The following is an 18728-nucleotide window of genomic DNA, read 5'->3' on the forward strand; positions in this document are numbered from 1 at the left end:
GTGAATGGGTGACTGAATGTTGTCTTAGTCTTCCGTTTGTGTTCCTCTCTTGTTGGAAGAAACTCACACATCATCAACTTGTCTGACCACTCAGTACCTGTTCAGTATAACTTGCTTCATTTGTATTTTTCTTGGACAAGAAAGCTTACTACTAGTAAAAGTTTTGGAAGCAGCAAAAGGGAAGGCCCTCCCTAAAAAGAATTGCTCTGTGTCAGTTCTCAAGGTCTGGTAGCAGATCAATCCATTTCATTTGCTGTTTCATTTCATAGAGCACAGCTGCAGTGTGCCTTGTATGGTATAAAGCACTAAAGATTATTGTTTCAATTATACTTAGGTACAGCTTGGTTATTAAAGCTTATCTTTCCTAATTCAAGGACTAAACTGTTTCTTGTAAAATGCTGCAAGAGGGAGTATTTATCCAAGGTTTTCCCCTTTTCAGTTCTTTATCTTTCATCCAACTCAAGGCTTTGATCTAAAGTTCAGAGAAACCCAGGAAGATTGTTGCTCAAGTTTCTCATAGGACCTTTCCAGATGATGGGGCAAAAGACTAAGATTTCATGTGTAGCATTTTATTTGCACTACGCTTATACTGCATATAGTTAGAACACCTGTAATGTAATACCCAGTCTCCACATAACATATGGAGACAAGTCACTTTGTGGTTTTCATATGTTCACTTTAACTTATGCTAACCTTTTTCTCTAGAGTCCATAATAATAGTGTATACTGCAAACTCATTGATATTTATAATTAAAATTAGAACTGCAATTGCATCCTCTAAAAAGAAATATCCCACATCATCCAACCACCTTAGGGACTGCACTCCACATATTTGTAGGGTATACTCCTTAGCCTTTTCTTCTCCTGAAGGGGTCCCACAAAGCACTGGGTACTTTTGTAATAACATATTCTCAGTGCACATGTAATGCAAGCCCAGGAACAAAGTGGAAGCATAATCTTGGAATATGGAAGTAGGAGAGTGAAATACCTAAAATGGAAGAGAGTCATGGAAGTGGATTGTTCTGTTTGTTTGTTTGTCCGTCTACTCACCTACAGGATTTATAGCTCTCTCTTCATTGATACTAAAACCATGATGGGATACAACATAAATATGAGTTTGTGTGAATGTAACCACATCAGATTTCCATGGGGAAATTCCTTGTTTGAAAGCACCCTTCATGTCAGGATTCTGGATTGACATTCGGTGTTGTTTTTCTCTATATCCAGATAATTACCAGCAGTCCTGGATTCATAAACATACAACAATTGCAAAATTGAGCATATTGATTTATTGGATCTATTGTTCAGTTACAGCAAAAAAACAAACATCTTTATACATTTTTTATAACAGTAGCAGCCAGACAAAAACAACCAATCCACTTTTTTTTTTGCCAGTGAGCAACTACTTATCTCTGTTCTTTCTTCTTTTTTCAGGCTCCCTTCCTCTACAAAGGCAAGGCCTTTTATAGGATTTGTTATTATTTTATAGTAGATAAATTAAGCTCCTCATCTGCACCTTCTAGTAGCAAGTAACGGTTTCCTATTAAGCCTTTGGCATAACCTCCCCATTGTCAAATTTTAAATTGTTAGCTCTTCAGGACAGGGACCTGTTTTCTTGTACACTGTTGGCACAACATTCCTTATTTATTACATTTTAAACCTACTTTTCATCTAAGGAGCTCAAGGTGACATTTATGGTTCTCCCCTGTCTTATTTAATCTCAACAATAACCCTATGAGGTAGCTTAGGCTGAGAAACAGTGGCTGGCCCAAGCTCATCCAATGATCTACATAGCTGAATGGGAATTTGAACCCTGGCCTCCCAGTCCCCGGACCAGCACTCTAACCACTACCCCACACTGATTCAATACTGATTATATTCTAAAATCACTAATTATATTCTAAATCCTAAGGGTGTCTTTGTGTGGTTGGCTCCTAGGCTGATGTGATTTTGTAAAGTGTACAAACAATCAACGTAAAATAACTCTGTGAGCACCTTATTTTTAGGCATATATGTTTGCTGCATGGAAAGCCCTTGTGTTTAGAAGGTGACATGTAACTTGCATGCAGATCACGTGTGTTTCTTTTGTTGCAGTCAATTGTAGCTACTTAACTTAAAATATATGGCATGAAATGTGTGAATGTCATACATTTTTATTTATTTATTTATTTAACAGAATGTATTTATCAGTTAATTGTCAAAAACTTATATCCGTTTACATATGAGGTATCTATGGTACATGCAGAGCAGGCTACTTCCTCTCTTAATGGACATTATTTTTCTGTAGGAAAGTGGCTAACCTATTGGGACAGGGGTGGGATCCAGGACAAGTGTAACCATCTGCTCACCATTTGGTGCGGTTTTACTTGCATTTATTACCTGTCCATTTCATAAAACTCTTCTCTTCTGTGGGTTGCTTTTGGGATATGCAAGTATAAAACTGGTCAACCTGAAGGTTACTGGTCATCAGTAAGGTAATATTTCCTTTGATGACCCAATTGATCTGTTAGGTTCTGAAACTCTCCATAAAAAACCACTGAGCTTTTGCTGCCAGAAAAGCAATTTGCAAACTCTGTGTATGATGAAAGCAATTTTGCTTGTGGTCATAAATCTGTGCTTTGTAACTTTTGGAATTTCAAAGACACAGCAGGCATCCAAGCAAGACTCTTCTTTTGTTTGCATTTCAGCTGCTTATCATCCAGATTTCGGTAAAAAATAAATCACAGAAATATTTTCTTTTTAAAACTTATTTTTATTCTGTATTTCTTTCCCTATCCCCGATTGAACTTTAATTTTCCCATCCCTTCTCTCTCTCTCTCTCTCTCTCTCTCTCTCAATGTTTTTGGTGTGGAGTAATGTGTCTATGAATAACATGTAGGCAAAGCTGTATGCTTTATTTTAAACAGATTGCCAGTAAAGCGTAATCCCAAGAAGATGGAGACACTATTAGAGTCCAAAATAAATGAATATATCTGATTTATAGATCCAACCCAGCAGAACATGTCAAGGTCTGTTTTTCCTTACACATAGACTAAAGGGAAACAGAAATATCCAAAAATCACATATCACATTTAAGATGATTATATAAGGTTGACGCGATGGTTGTTGCAAAATGGGGAAAGCTGGTGGGAGTGTTCTCAGCCACATGTTGCAGGGATGCTACCTAGATCTTGTGAGGACAGTTAGTATAATAGATTGGGAGGCATGCTCTGCTTTTGCCTTTGCAACTTTTAAACCACCTATATATGCTAGGCTCCATAAATATCCTGGGTTTGCTGCCTGACTGGAACTGCAAACACAGGAGATGGTTGAGCACCTGGCATGGTGGATGGGATGTGTTAGGCTCTGTAGTTCCGAAGCTATTCTGACACATAGTCTAGGCACATGGATCAGTTCGGAGTGGTTCTCGTCTCTCAGCCGCTTTTGCTACAGCATTTCATATGGAAGTAGAGCAGAGGAAACCACTACCTCATTACTTTACCTGGTTTTTGATGCCCAGTCATCCAGCAGTTTAGAACAGAAATGAGCAAAATGTATTTGCTTTGTGCATTTCCCCCAGCTTTATTTTATGCAGCCTGTTTCTTGGATCTCAGTGGATTTACGATTGCTAAAATATTCTCTGATTACAGTAACCTTTTAATTGTATATGCTTTAGTGACCATCTGTGCAGAAATTCAACAAACAGGCCAACACTGCACGTTTGGGAAAAACTCATTTGTTGGTGAAATAATACAACCTACAAATAACAACTAAAACAGCAGGAGCTGCTTTAAACAAACAAACAAACAAACAAACAAACAAACAAACAAACAAACAAAGTAATGTATAAAAATTTGCCAAGCACCAGAAACAATTTAGGTGCTGTACAATTTCTTAATAAACAGCTTTTAAAGGCCTAGGAGCCTTGCTAAACATAATCTAACAGCCATTACCCCCCCCATCCCATCCAGTACTGTTTGTTGTGTTTTATAAATGCAACAAAATACAACTCACATGCCAGGTGTACCTAGTAGGTAATAAAGACAGGACCTTTTCAGTGATGGCCCCTAATCCCTGGAACTCAGTCACATTAGCTCTGGCCTTCAGAAAGGATTTGAATGGTTCAACTGAGATGATTTTCTTAAGTTTACTGCTGGCTTTTAGACTATGTTATTTGACCTTGTGCTAGTTGGAGAGTATACAATAATGGGGGAAAGCAGTGATTATGGCGTAAAAACCTCTCAGATGAGGTGCTTAAAGAAATAATCAACAATATTTAAGCCATAACAATATGAAACATGAACCCCTTCCCGGGTCTGTGAGCATCATACCATTTGAGTACAGAACATCCTTGTAAATAAGCCCACAAAAATTCCTAGCCTGCACCTTATTTTGTCAACCTAAGAGACTCATAATTTCCATGTTGTCTGGAAAAGACTGAAAGCCTTCTCTTCTGGACTGGAACCAGAATGAAAATGAGGCTTGTTTCTTCCATGCAAGCTAGCAGCAGAGAAAGGGGGTTCCCTTTGTGTGTGGTCATCACAGAAACCAAAATGTTGCAAGGAGTAGCGGAAAGAAGGGAGGAAGAACAGAACAATCTGTCCCTCTTCTGCCATCCCACTCATTTGCCAGCACAGAATTCCTTGTTGCCTACAACAAGTGGACAAATTGCAGAAAAGAAGCCTGAAATAAAAGCACTGGAAGGTTTAGGTTTTTATTTTTCATTCAGTCCAGAGTGTAGACAAATTGAAGCCAAGATACAAGGTGTGTTCAGGCAAACACTGTATCTGTGGGTATTTGGGGAGGTGGGGGCAGAGGCAGGCAGGCAGGCATGCTCCATCCCCATGAATATCACCAAGTTAGCTGTTCCCAGCCTTCACTGTATTGAGCAGGGAATGTTTACATGGGGCTTCTACTCACATTCTCTTGAACGCAAGTAAAGCCTTCTGAATGGTTAGCTGAAATTAGTTTAGATGCCTTTGTCTGATTATTTATACACATAAAGATTAACTCCAGCCTTCCTTAAACCTCAAATCATAGTTGTACTGTTTATCTTTTCTTCATAGCGTTAAATACAATTCTACTCCAAAAACACATTAGGTTTAATTTTATTCAAATAAACAATGCAACAGTTACCCAGATGTCATGTTAGAAGCATATTTGGAAGGCACGTATTTGATTGTTCTCACTTTCACAAATCCTTGCTTTTATTTAAGATAATTGGGCTTTGGGGGATAACTGTTGCCAGCTGTTCTCAGACTATGGAAACAACATTCAGGATTCTTGTACAGCAAGAGAAATGTACAAAACTACAAAATACCACCAACATCCTGAGTACTGTGTCAGCCAAAAAAAAATAAAATTCCAAACATGTATTCATTTAAAAACTATATTCTACTTTTCCACTTTAATAGAATGTCTACTTTGACCCATGAGGCTGTTTTGACTTAGCCACACACACTTGCCACACACACTGCACACCTGATGTCATATATGGCATCACCCATTAGGGCAGACAAAGTTGTGGCTGGATCATGGGGTTGCAGGCACTTCTTATCAGCTGATTGGCAATACCTGGAAAGCCTGGGTCAGTGTGGTGTAGTGGGCCAGTGTGTAGAGAGCCAGTGTGGTGTAGTGGTTAAGAGCAGTAGTCTCGTAATTTGGTGAACCGGGTTCGATTCCCCGCTCCACATGCAGCTGCTGGGCGACCTTGGGCTAGTCACACTTCTTTGAAGTCTCTCAGCCTCACTCACCTCACAGAGTGCTTGTTGTGGGGGAGGAAGGGAAAAGAGACTGCTAGCTGCTTTGAGACTCCTTCGGGTAGTGATAAAGCGGGATATCAAATCCAAACTACTTCTTCTTCTTCTTCTTCTTCTTCTTCTTCTTCTTCTTCTTCTGGGTCACAGCAATTTGCAAGCACCAATTTGCAAGCTGAGTATCCCAATGATCAATAGCCATTATATAGAACAGAGGCCTTTCAACACCACTTCCTGGGTCTATCCCTCCAGAAACCATCATAGCCATCATAATACTTTAGCTGCAAATTCTACTCTGGCAAGGCAATCCAGAATGGCTGATGGCATCGAAAGTCCCTGAGAGGCCCAAGAAAATTAACACGGCAGCACTCCCCCCAGTTGATTTTCTTGCCCAGGTCATGCACCAGATTGGAATGGATCCAGTAATCAGTGTCACCTCAAGCTGTCTTTAAAATTGGTCCTTTGCAATCCTAAGTGAAGCAATGACAGAAAAAAAAAGAAAACAAGGAGTTCTTATTCTTTGCCTTTGACCCTGACTATACCATTTTCACTAGGGAGCTCATAATTATTTTCTGTCGGATGTTCCTGTTACTCGAGAGCAGCTGTGCCACTATCGGAATGCAGCAGAAACAGCTCGTAGTGAGTTAGCAGCACTCCTGGTGAAGTATGAATGTTCCCAGGCAGAGGTAAGTTTGGAACTGACATGAAAATGTTTCTTAACCTTTTTGTATCACAAATGTTTCTTGACCCACAGAAAACATCCAGTGAGCTACACTTACCAGATGGTACATGCTGATAAATGCCTCATTTTACAGGTATCCTGGTCATGGTTAGAATATTTGGCTTGTGCCCAGAGGTTTGTCTCCTCTGAAGTCTCCAAACTTTCTTTTAGGCCTTAGACTACAAACCAGAAGTTTCACTGATTTCAGTAAGAATGACTGATATTGGACCTTAGTCTTGTTTCCCCTTGGCTTAGCCATCCAGGTCCCATAGCCCACATACTACTTAAATCTTATTGAAGTGAATCAAATGCGAGCAAGATGGCAGAGGAACAGCTGAAGGTGCTTTATACTGTGTCAAAGCATTGGTCCAACTAGCTCAGTATTGTCTACCCTGACTGGCAGCTGCTCTCTGAGCTTTCAGACAAAGGGCATTCCCAGTTTTAAAATGGTTTATTCTGGTTAATAAGACTTTGTATTGGCCATGCCTAACTAACCATTCACAGCACGCAAACTGCAGGCTTCAGGAAGTTGTTCACAGGCAAGAAGCATGAGTGCCATGACATCACTGTGCATGAATAAGCACATGTACAGTGTTTGCTATATTCACGGCGGTATTCTTCTACAATTGCATGGCCTAAGCACTGAAATTGGCATTTCTCATCCTCTAATTTTCAGATTTCAGGCTGGTTTTCTAGTTTTAAGGTTGTGAAGGTAGTGGAAGCGACTTTCAAGTGATCATGTGTGGACTGGACCTTCTAAGGACATTTTTTAGGACTGGGCTGCTACCATTAAGTAGAGTGAGGCAATCACCTTAGGTGGCAGATGATGTGGGCAGCAGCAGTATCCCTGCCCAAGCTGGTCCCAAGTCCCTTGGCCATTCCCCTCTGTTGGAGATTATAACTATGTGTGCCAGAGGCTTATCGTACATTCCCTAATGTAGCCTGCTGCCCTCAAGTGCAGTGGAGAACACAATCCCATTGCCAGTGTTGACTCAGCTGCAATTCCAGTCAACTTCTGTCCATGAAATGAGGGTGGCAGTGTGAATCTTCTCCAATACATGGGTAAGCAGTATAATTTGCTTCATCTGTAGGTCAATCTGATGCGTTTCTCCATCAAATTGTAAATGTAGGTCACACATGACAAAATAAGAAAATAACCTGCAGACTTTTTTGCTTTTTTCATATTTTCTGTTTTTAATTAATGGACAGTCCATTAATTACATGTAAGAGAATGTGCTTTAATGCATAAACTTTAACATTGTGGCAAAATCCAGCACATTCAATAGTTGGTTCCTTTGTCTTGTTCTTTTATTATGGGTGTAGGTTTTTGCTTTAAGAGGTATAGTTTACTAGTCTTTTGAATTTAATCAATCAATCAATCAATCAATCACTTAATTACTTTACTGCCCTTCATCCAAATATCACAGGGCTGTTTACAACATGAAAACACAAAACACATTACATAGTTGCAAAAAGTGAATACATTTGTTGTTGCCAGATCCATTTAATTAACTTTTGAGTGAAAAGTGATTTTCTTTCCTTATTGCATCTTGTTAGCATGTTAAGTATAGTTCCCACGATTTTGAAGTGCAAATGTCACACTTCAGCATATGGTGAACCTGAAGCTTCTCAAGCACCTGTTTCCATAAATTCTGTTAATTCTGTAAATAGCAGTTCCATTATATTTATTGTGCAGATTAAAGTTTAACTGTAAATGCTTCAGTGGTTCCCTTTATTCCTGTTTAATAATCTGGTTTAAAACCCTCATCCTGAACATGTTTCAACAGATATTTGCAAAATAAAGCAGCATTGACTTTATATTCAGTCAAGCACTTTGGTTCAACTAGTTTGGTGAGAGAGCCACTTTGAGAAGGTCCTATGACTGTGAGTGGAAGGCAAACTCCCCGCAAAACCTTCCCCAAGTAGCTAATTTTATTTCTGCAACTCACACTTTGACTCCCTCTTCCCCTGTGAGTTTTTAACTGGGAAATTGAGAATTGTTCTTTAAGGACTCAAATTGCTGTTCCGTAACCATATCTTAGCTTGAATAACTCATTTTTGATGTGATTTTTTTAAAAAAATAAAAATCATTGCTCAGATAATACAGAAAAAGTAATAAGTCAATGAGGCAGGATGGCTTCCATTTATGAGTTCCATGTGAAATAAGAATAACAACCTTTGCTAAAATCATCTTCCTTTGTCAGAAGTTTGGGAAGTGGCAAGCGTCATAGTAATTTCAAAGAAAGATTTAAATACTGAAAGAAGGACACCCCCCCCCAAAAAAAGTGTGAGGGGAGGCAGAGCCTCACATTGATACTCAGGCATGGAAGATTTATTATGTTGTGTTGCTTGCCCAGAAGCGTTTTTAGGGGCAAGAAGGTGCTATAAAACTAATCTGTAGTAGTAGTTCATTTGGGACATGTTTTGCAAAGAAAATGTTTTTGAAGAAACTTGGTCTACTTAACATGCCCTGATTGATATAATGGGGTAAAATATTTATTCCATATGGTACTTTCAAACCAATCCTATGCACATTTACTAAGAAGTGAAAGGCACAGATTTCAGTAGACCTTGCTCTCAAATTCATGTGCATAGGGTTGTATCAGGCTTGTTCTTTTCACGCACAGTCCACCCTGCTGGTTAAATTTAATACACTGATGCAAGAAATTAAAACAAATTTAAGTGAATAGGCAAATTTAAAACTGTCCTGGGAAGGAAGAAATTCAGTAATTAACATAATAACTTAATAACAAGTAATTAACTTATGCCCCCCTCTCCTGATACTTGAAAATGGTTAAAATATGCACTGGGTCATATTGAGATTTCCCTTGCATGCCTGCATTTCACGATCCATTTCTGTTTATAGCTTCAAGATCTTAAATCCAAAATAGCCTCTAAAGAAGTATCTGTTCAGGAACTGAAGGCTGACGTTGAAAGCTATAAGGAGAACGATGCTAGGCAATCTTCTCTACTCCTCTCCATGCAAAGCAGACTCCAGGAGATTGAGAAGGAATCTGGAACAATTGCCTTTTCTAAAAAACAAACAGACCTGAAAGCACAGGCCATTCTCCAGGAGAATTTGGAACTGAAAGAGAAAACCAGTGAACTGGAAAGTAAAGTCAGGTAAGGACATCAAACAAACTGACATCTTAACCTAAAATAATTGCCCTAGAGCAGCCTTTCCCAACCTGCTACTCTCCAGATGTTTTGGACCACACTTTGCTGGCTGGAGCCTGGTGGAAGTTATATTGGAAAACATTTGGAGGGCACAAAGTTGGGGAAGCACATGTATTTTCCACTGACATTTTTTAGGTTCTGTGGTCAGTTGGAGAGCTTGTATGTAAGAGCTAATAGGATTAATAACACTAGCTTTTTGGGTAATTGTTTTAGGAGACTATCATGGGGACTTCATCAAAAACCTTACTGAAATCAAGATATGCTACATCCACAGCATTCCCCTGATATATGAAGCTTGTAACTAGATCTTAGTAGCTTGTTGCTTTTATCCTGTTTCTTTGGTGATAGTGCCTAGAGATAGGGAGGTATGATGTAAAAACCTTTGTAAATGCACTATGGAGTTTGACCTAGACTCCTATTGAGTATAGTTTGTGACCTGATTTCTGATGGAGGCCAGATGTTTTAGAACTGGAATTTTGATTTGGTTCAGTTTAATTACATTTACATCCCACCTTTCCTGCAAGTTGTTCAGGGTGACATCCGTGAAGCCTCCCTGAAGAGAGCATTCCACAAGCAGGGAGCCACTACAGAAAAGGCCCGTTCTCGTGTTGCCACCTTTCAGGCCTCTTATGGAGTGGGCACATAAAGAAGGGCCTTAGGTGATTAACACAGGGTGCAGGTTAGTTCCTTTGGAGAGAGGAGGTCCTTGAGGTCCTGAGCTGTTTAAGGCTTTATTGGTCAAAGCCAGAAACTAACGAGCAGCCAGTGCAGTTGGGCCAGGATCAGTGCAGTATGCTCAAACTGTCTTGTCCCAGAGAGCAGCCTGGCTGCTGAATTCTGCACCAGCTGAAGTTTCCACTCTGTTGATGTAAAAATGTTCTTTGTTTTGTGTCCATCATATAATCTGTTTTTTTATATATCTTTTTAGAACCTATTTGAATGAGTCCGAAGAGAGCAAGACCCAAGCCTCTAAGGCCAGCAGGGTGCATAATGAATTCATCACACACCTTTGTAATTTTTTTGACATGAGCATAATAGAGAAAGAAGAGCCGCAGGAAATGCTGCTCTCAAAGGTTTGTGTTTTATATAATAATTTGAGACAAAGCCATATTTATATGTATATCACATCAAACCCAGAGTTCCCATTTTTTACCATGTCATGTGCAGTTGATTGAAGAGTCTAATGAGAAAGTGTGACATACATAGCATCGTAGGGGTTTTGAGGAGGAGAAAGTCTGAAACCACAAATATTCAACAATGGATGTGCCAGAGCAGGAAAGCATAATTTGCCAGAAAGGACATGGTTCTGAAAAAAATGCAGGCATGGATACAGATTCATATTGGAAGGTCAAGCTCATTTCCTTATCCAGGGCCACAGGCCCAGTTCAGAAAATCCCTTAGAGAATCCCAGTCCTGTTTCAAGAGCCCAGCATTAGGTACAGGCATTCAAAATGGGCAGATTGCTGAAAGGGATATCTGGGAAGGGAGATGCAATCCTTAATGACAATAGCAACCCCTCCTTCCCGCCCACGTTGAGGTTGAGGTTACATCTGGAAAACTAGTGGACACATCAAGAAGAGCTTCTCAATTGTTCCCCTCCATCTACCCATGTTTTACATGCCAGGTTGGCATGTTCTTCTCATATTAAATCACAAATAGCTGCTGTTTTACCCTTTAACTGATCTGACATTTAAAAGCAGCATCTCTGTGATTTGTGGGACCACAGAGTGTTATTGAAACTGAATGACTGACCAGAAGAACCAGCCGTGTCTTCCCCTTACCTGGTGTGTCCACCTTCTGCCAGCATTCTACTATATACCCCTTATTACCCTAACGATAGCTCTTCCTTTTCCCAGGCATTCACAAGGAGCCCAATATAGCCTGCTAAGCACATTTCCAAGGTAATATAATTCTGATAGCCATAGGGACCCCAAACAATCCTGTCCCTCTGAAACAAGCCAGTGGTAAAGGTTTTCCAGTGGTTAATATGTATGGTAATAATGAAAGCAGCAAAAGACCTAAGGCTGGAGCAATGCCGTGGAGCACAATCTAGCATTTTATAGGTGGTTGGCCCTAAGCAGGCTCCTTGCAACGTTTCTTGACATAAGGCAGGTTCTTCCATATTCACCACCACCACACATTTAACCTTCTTTACAGATCGATGCCCAAGAGGTAGAGAAACGGTCAACCTTGAAAAGGGATGTAATTATGGTAGTAAACCCAGTGAGTGGATATAGCATACCTGATTAAAGCAATGCTTCATACTTATCCAGAAATGGTTATTCTTTAGGATGTGTGAGATGTGACCCAGTAATGTGTAAATATCTATGTTGTGAGACCCACGGAATAGCAATAGTGCAGAGCTGTAAGGTTGTTTAGGTTATGGCAGAAAGCATTTGTATTACTTGAAAGAGTGATTGGATCATGGCTTTAGTTTAAAAGAAAGTACCGTATTTTTTGCTCTATAAGACTCACTTTTTCCCTCTTAAAAAGTAAGGGGAAATGTGTGTGCGTCTTATGGAGCGAATGCAGGCTTTGCAGCTATCCCAGAAGCCAGAACAGCAAGAGGGATTGCTGCTTTCACTGCGCAGCGATCCCCCTTGCTGTTCTGGCTTCTGGGATTCAGAATATTTTTTTTATTGTTTTCCTCCTCCAAAAACTATGGTCTCATAGAGCGAAAAATACGGTAATTATAATTTGATACGCAAGAGTATTTAAATGTGCATAAACCAGGGAGGGGGAGGGAAGAGTGTTAAATAACCACTTTTAACTAGCTTCCATGCTTCCAGATCAGTGACATGCATGAGGAAAATAAAGTACTAAAAAGACAGATTGCCACACTCCAAGAGACCATGAATGTTCATGACATGGAGTCAAAAGCAAATAGAGAAACCATCATGAGGCTCGTCTCAGAACTGAGCAAAGAACAGAGGCAGGCAGCATCCTGCTGTCAAGACATGGAAAAGTTAAGTAATGTAAGTCTTTTTCATTTTTCTGTTGTGGGGCATCGAGTCTTTATGCAAAGGCTTACAGTACTTTGAAGAGAGCTAGGTGGTTTGCTTGTCACAAGTTTGGGGATGGAGACAGAAGTATATGTGACAAAATGTTTTCTTAGACAAATTGCCATATAGGGCTTTAACCTTTTGCACTTCGCAATGGTCCCTATCCGAACTTGGAGCCCCATGCCTGATTTCCATGTGGCGAGAAAAAGTCTCATTGATGTGAATGGGAGTTTTTTCCTTAGGAAAGTTGGAATCCTAGAGGGGCTTTAACTCTTTGTTCTTGATCCAAATTCAGATCAGGAACATAGCAGGAGAAAATGAGTTGAAGCTTCCCTACTCTCCATACTTGGGTTCCAATACAGATCAGACCCCCTCACACTGTCCATTTGTTTTAAAAAAACTTTGTACTTAAGGACACAGACATTTCTTTGTTTTTTTTGTTTTTTTTTAAATAATATTTATAAAAGTTTCAAAAAAGTTACATGAATAAAAAAAGAAAAGAAAAAGAAACAAAAAATACAAAATACAAAAAAAGACAATTAAAAACAAGTCAACCTTTCCATATCTTAACTTTCAATTACTTGTTTCCCTGACCTCACACCTCCCTTTTTTGTATTCTAGTTCAATTAGTTATTTCAGCAAATCCTTTCCATTTTTGCTTTATCTTAATAATTTATCTTAATATATTATAACTTTACATTCTCACCTGTTAATAATCCATCTTTAAATACTCCTTTATAACATTACTGCTAAAACCACATAACTTCATTCCAACATCCTTCTAACATTCCTTAATTTTACAATATTTCTGTAGATAGTCTTTAAATTTCTTCCAATCTTCTTCTACCGACTCTTCTCCCTGGTCTCGGATTCTGCCAGTCATTTCCGCCAGCTCCATGTACTCCATCACCTTCATCTGCCATTCTTCCCGGGTGGGTAGCTCTTGTGTCTTCAGACATTTCTTTGTTTTAGCATATACCAACTGCAGATGTCCCTGATTCTTTGCAGCTTCCGTCTTACAGTGAAAGAGCTGCCAGATGACATTTAAAAATTGATAAGTTTCTAAATTCTCCTGCTAAACAAGCAACTGTAATCAGGGGCAGCTGTTACACTGAAGTAAGCACACACACACAAACATATGCACAGGTTCCAGATGGGAATCATTTTCCTGCCTCTGGTCTCCATCTCTGTATGGGTCATTGAGAACTGGGGTACCTCGTTTTGATTTTTTTGATTCAGATACAAAAACCCCAAACTGGTTGACTGCAGCTACAAAGGACAGCTGTAGCAACTGGATTTTAATCCAGAAGCCATTCAAGCAACCGGTTATGTAATGGTAATAAGGTAAGCAAATGTGGTTGTCCACACAAAGTTGTAGTGGTTCTCGGTGCAGGAAGAGTTTAAGAGTTACTGAAACAGATGTTCAGGCAAGCATTAGATATGAGAAGGTGAGCAAAGAGAAAAGATCATGAGTCACTCAGCTGATCTGGCTTAAATTAAAGGCTGATTTATCTAATAGATCTTAAATGGGTAAATGCTTTTAAAATGCATCATTAAATGAGTTAATGCTTTTTTAAAAGGAACAATAAACATGTCACATGAATCTTGTTGAAAACATTTCAGGAGTACATCAAAATATAAAGTTAAACTTATGTTTTGTCTGAAAACTTTAATGGTAAACAATGGAACTCAGTCAGGTTTAACTTGTATAACAACAAGACCTTTGTGGGATATTGGCTTTCCAGAAAACATAGATTCTGTCAAAAGACACGGCATGCATCAGATCGCATCTCATCTGAACTCAGTACAGTTCCAAAACTTCTATACTGTTGGTGATAGTACTTAGAGGAACAAATATGTTCTTTATTAAGGGATGTGGTCAGTCATACAACTTATTAAATCATGGAACACATTTGATAAATGATTTGGATTGAAGTAAGAACACTGCTTTCGGGATTAGTGGTCATGGAACTTCCCAGATCTCTTGTACAGTTATGTCACTCAATTCAAGCCCTTTAAAAATGTTCAGCATAGATGTCACACATGTTTACAGGAACTGTGGTGCACTTAGGAAATGTTGTAAAGGAAGGAATATGGCCCTTTGGACAGTCTGTTTTGTAAGCATAGACTGCCTGCCAAAACCACAATGGAGAATACGGCAGTGACTTATCTGTCAAATATTAACATTTTGTTTTATTTCATGACATACAGTGGTACAGTGGTGCCCCGCAAGACGAACGCCTCGCAAGACGGAAAACCCGCTAGACGAAAGGGTTTTCCGTTTTGGAGGCGCTTCGCAAAACGAATTTCCCTATGGCCTTGCTTCGCAAGACAAAATGTCTTGCGAGTTCCTGCGGGTTTTCCCCCCCTTTCCCCCCCTTTTCCTAAGCCGCTAAACCGCTTATCAGCTGATCCGCTAAAAGCCACTAAACCGCTAATAGCGCTAATCCACTAAGCTGTCAATGGGCTTGCTTCGCAAGACAAAAAACCGCTATACGAAGAGCCTCACGGAACGGATTAATTTCGTCTTGCGAGGCACCACTGTACCTTGGGTTACATACACTTCAGGTTACATACGCTTCAGGTTACACACTCCGCTAACCCAGAAATAGTGCTTCAGGTTAAGAACTTTGCTTCAGGATAAGAACAGAAATCGGGCTCCGGCGGCGCGGCGGCAGCAGGAAGCCCCATTAGCTAAAGTGGTGCTTCAGGTTAAGAACAGTTTCAGGTTAAGAACGGACCTCCGGAATGAATTAAGTACTTAACCCAAGGTACCACTGTATTGGAAACATGATCAGATCTTAATATATCAGTTGTTTTGAACACTTGCATTCAAGCCACTCACCTATAAGATCCCACCCTTCATCATACGTGATTTTGGGGCAGGTAAGAATAATTTTAAAAAGTATAAAAAAATAAGAAAACCATTAAAACAGTCCAAAGAGCAGCAAAGCCAGTCCTGCCCCCATTCTCTGTTTTTAAAAACTTTATATCATTTTTATTATACATAAATATAAATACAGTCTAAACAAACATGGAAGTGTAATAACATTCCTGGGGAGGCAATATTAAATCTCATGTAGTATATGTGAGATGGAAGAAATGAAGCAGATATATCTCTAAAAGCAAAGTGACCTTTGACGTTACAAAATGGCATTGTTAATATAATTTATGAAATTCCACTAAGTCACATAAAAAGCCTGCATTTGCTCTTTGCCTTACCTTGTATCTCTTAAATTATGTGCTATTTCTTTCCCCCCCAGAAACGGCCATTTCCCATACATTCTTGTATGGAATGTAAGACCCAAATTTTCAATTTTTGAGTGATTGAAAGCTGCACAGCCATTAGCAAAAAGACCAGAAATTATTTAGGTTTGATGTCCACAATTACATCTTCAAATGAAGATAATAATAAGTGTGGTGTAATACAATGGTCCTTTTACACTGTCCCTAATTTCTGTATACACTTTGTCACAAGAATCATTAACCATTTGCTACTCCCACCTAAAGTGGTAGTAATGTAACCTTGCTGTTATAACCTTGCCAGCCCATGGGAGTGAAGTTGGATGAGATTTGTGAGATCTGAGCAGAGGTCCTTTCCCACCTATGATGTGGTATGCTCCCAAATATAAGCCAATCTAGACTTCATAGGTCTAGTGCTCCATATATTCTTCCATTATGTATTATCTATAATACTATTTATAATGTAATAGTCAACATTTCCTTACATAATTCAGGAACAATGCCCTTGCCACTGTATCCTAATTATAGAATAATAGTTTCCATTTGGAAAGCCTTCTGGTAGCATGAATTTTGACACCCACCATCCAAAAAAATAAAATAAATAGTGGGTTGATTGATGTAGATGGAGCCAGCCGGTTCTCAAGTGACATAGTAATGAGGTTAAGGGAGAGCAAACAGTAGACCTTTGGATCTCCCATTTCTTCCAATTTTTTTTTTTTTAATTAATGACTTTTTAAAGAATTGAAACTGGGTGAAACTTGATAATGGAACTTGATTCAACATATCTTCTTCCATCTTCAACTGATATTTTCTTGCCTTCATCATGATAAAGGCTAATTGGTGTGTGTGAAACTCTGTGCAGTATAGATTTAAATAAAGGAGCCCCCACTCCCCTTTATCCGGTTTTGTATACAAGATCATTGTAACAGCTTTGACCAGATGAAGTGTCATTGGTAGAACCTGAAACAAGAATAATAATTTAGGAACAATTTTCATTTGGACAGAGGGTAGATAGCTGCCATTTAGACCATTTGCCAATGTCACTTTTTCTTAGTTTAAATAAGGGACAAAAATTCAAGTTATAAAAAATAATAATTCTGTTTCCTTGGGATTTTTTACCCCAGAGTATCTGAAAACTTTGTCAAAAAGGAACTTGAAGTAATTTATACATCTTCACTTGGTCCTTGGGACATATATTTAAAAAGCAATCTTTTTTTTATACAGAGACCTGTTCCAACCTCAGAGGCAGTACTATCACTCGCCCCTTCCCTTTTACATTGTATTGAATTAATATCTAGTTTCTCTAAAAGCATTTCCAGGGGTCAGTTCACATAACTCTATGGAATCTTCCATAGAAGAGTGTTATAGAAATTTTTATAATAAATAAATACTGCTTGCAAATGTGCTTGTACAAACACTAATTTGCCATTTCACTTCTGGTATAATAGCAAGCCATAGTTTGGCATTCCATCCAAGCCAAACAACCTATGCTTCATGTAAATCACAGTTCACCCACAAAGTAGGATTGTACACCATAGTTTGAACTGAGTTTTCATTCCTGATATTTGACAAAGTATAGCTTTATAGTATTCAAATGGGCCATTGCATGAACGAAAAGAGACATGGTTTGCAGTAACAATAGTTTTCTAGTTTGGAAGTAAAGTCAAGAAGGACCAGAGTGTTTCTACTCTTTCAGGTTCACTGTTAAGCTACTGAATCCTGTGAGCTGTGTACTGTGTGTTTACTGTGCTAAATGCACTTAACTGTGGATAATTAATTCACGTCACAAGCAGAAAAGCTGTGCCACAAACATATGAACATATTGCTTGTTAGGCAAAGGCTGCTATCTGAGTTATAATTAATAACGGGTGCTACAAAAATAGTTAACTGAATTTTGAAATTAGTAAAAGAAAACTTACTTCTTAGCACTGGATAGGCTAGGATTAGAAGGCTGTTCTGAAGTAGGAGATCACATTATAACTTGAAAGTGTGGGTCACTTTTTGAGAATTGGTGAATTTTGCTGTAAGGTGCTTTCCTGTAAAGTAGCACGTATACTTTCTTGCCAGCATGTATATCACTGCATGCAGTAAACATGGATGCTAGGATATCTCTGCTTTCCTTGCGTTTTTGAGCATTATGGATTTTAGCTCTGAAAACCATAAGGTAGTATCCAGCAGAAAACAGAAGGAATTCATCAGCAGAACTGGGGCGGGAGGCAATTTTTGGCAAATTGTTGTTTCCTCTGCAGCCCCCTGTGCCTCCCCTACATCTGCTAGGGGGCACAGGGGTCTGCAGAGAGGAGGGAATAACTGAAAAATTCCTCTTTGCCTGATTGCACTGACACATTCTGCAGCGGATGGAAGCCGTTGGACACTACCCACAAAATGCAGAAGGGTTCCCCATTTTGATTCTTTCTCCTGCAATGGATGTCTGCCTCTCTAGTCTCCCTGAAAACCAGAAAAAGCTTTCTGTTAACTTTCTTCTATAGTTGGGAAACGTTTCCTAATTGTTTGATCTAAATCAGTTTCCCTGTCATTGCTTTTGCTTGTCGCCCCCTCTTAAACCTCCCCACCTCGGTGGTTCTGAGAAACAGTTTTTTGTTGCTTCCTTTCTTGCATCTTTTACAAAACGCTTGAAAATCTTGCTTTTCTCTAGGAGAGACACACCAAGCTCCTTCAGTCCTTCCTCTGGTGGTGTTTCTTTCAGGCTTCTTATCAGCTGTTCTTCTCTTTGAATTCTTTCCTCTCTGGTATACGCTTTGAATCACAATGCCAAGAACTGTCTGCAGTTCTTCATCAAAGAATGAAACGAATGTAATCTGGAATGTTTGTTTTTCTCTCATTAAATGC

At 39.2% G+C, this 18728-nt stretch overlaps 1 protein-coding gene across 1 annotated transcript in view; it reads left to right on the forward strand.

Moving 5' to 3' along the window:
• The window catches only part of LOC309338621 (uncharacterized protein), a gene marked incomplete at its 5' end in the record, with an annotated part of 67238 nt that overhangs the window by 26261 nt on the left and 22249 nt on the right, over positions 1 to 18728 (forward strand). The window contains 4 exons of the mRNA XM_081855941.1: positions 6290 to 6421; positions 9323 to 9579; positions 10562 to 10706; positions 12423 to 12608. Coding sequence (XP_081712067.1) covers positions 6290 to 6421; positions 9323 to 9579; positions 10562 to 10706; positions 12423 to 12608 — 720 coding nt within the window. The remainder of the gene's footprint in view (positions 1 to 6289; positions 6422 to 9322; positions 9580 to 10561; positions 10707 to 12422; positions 12609 to 18728) is intronic.

Source organism: Podarcis erhardii, assembly GCF_964252035.2.
Source record: "Podarcis erhardii genome assembly, chromosome: 3".
Taxonomy (NCBI): Eukaryota; Metazoa; Chordata; class Lepidosauria; order Squamata; family Lacertidae; genus Podarcis; species Podarcis erhardii.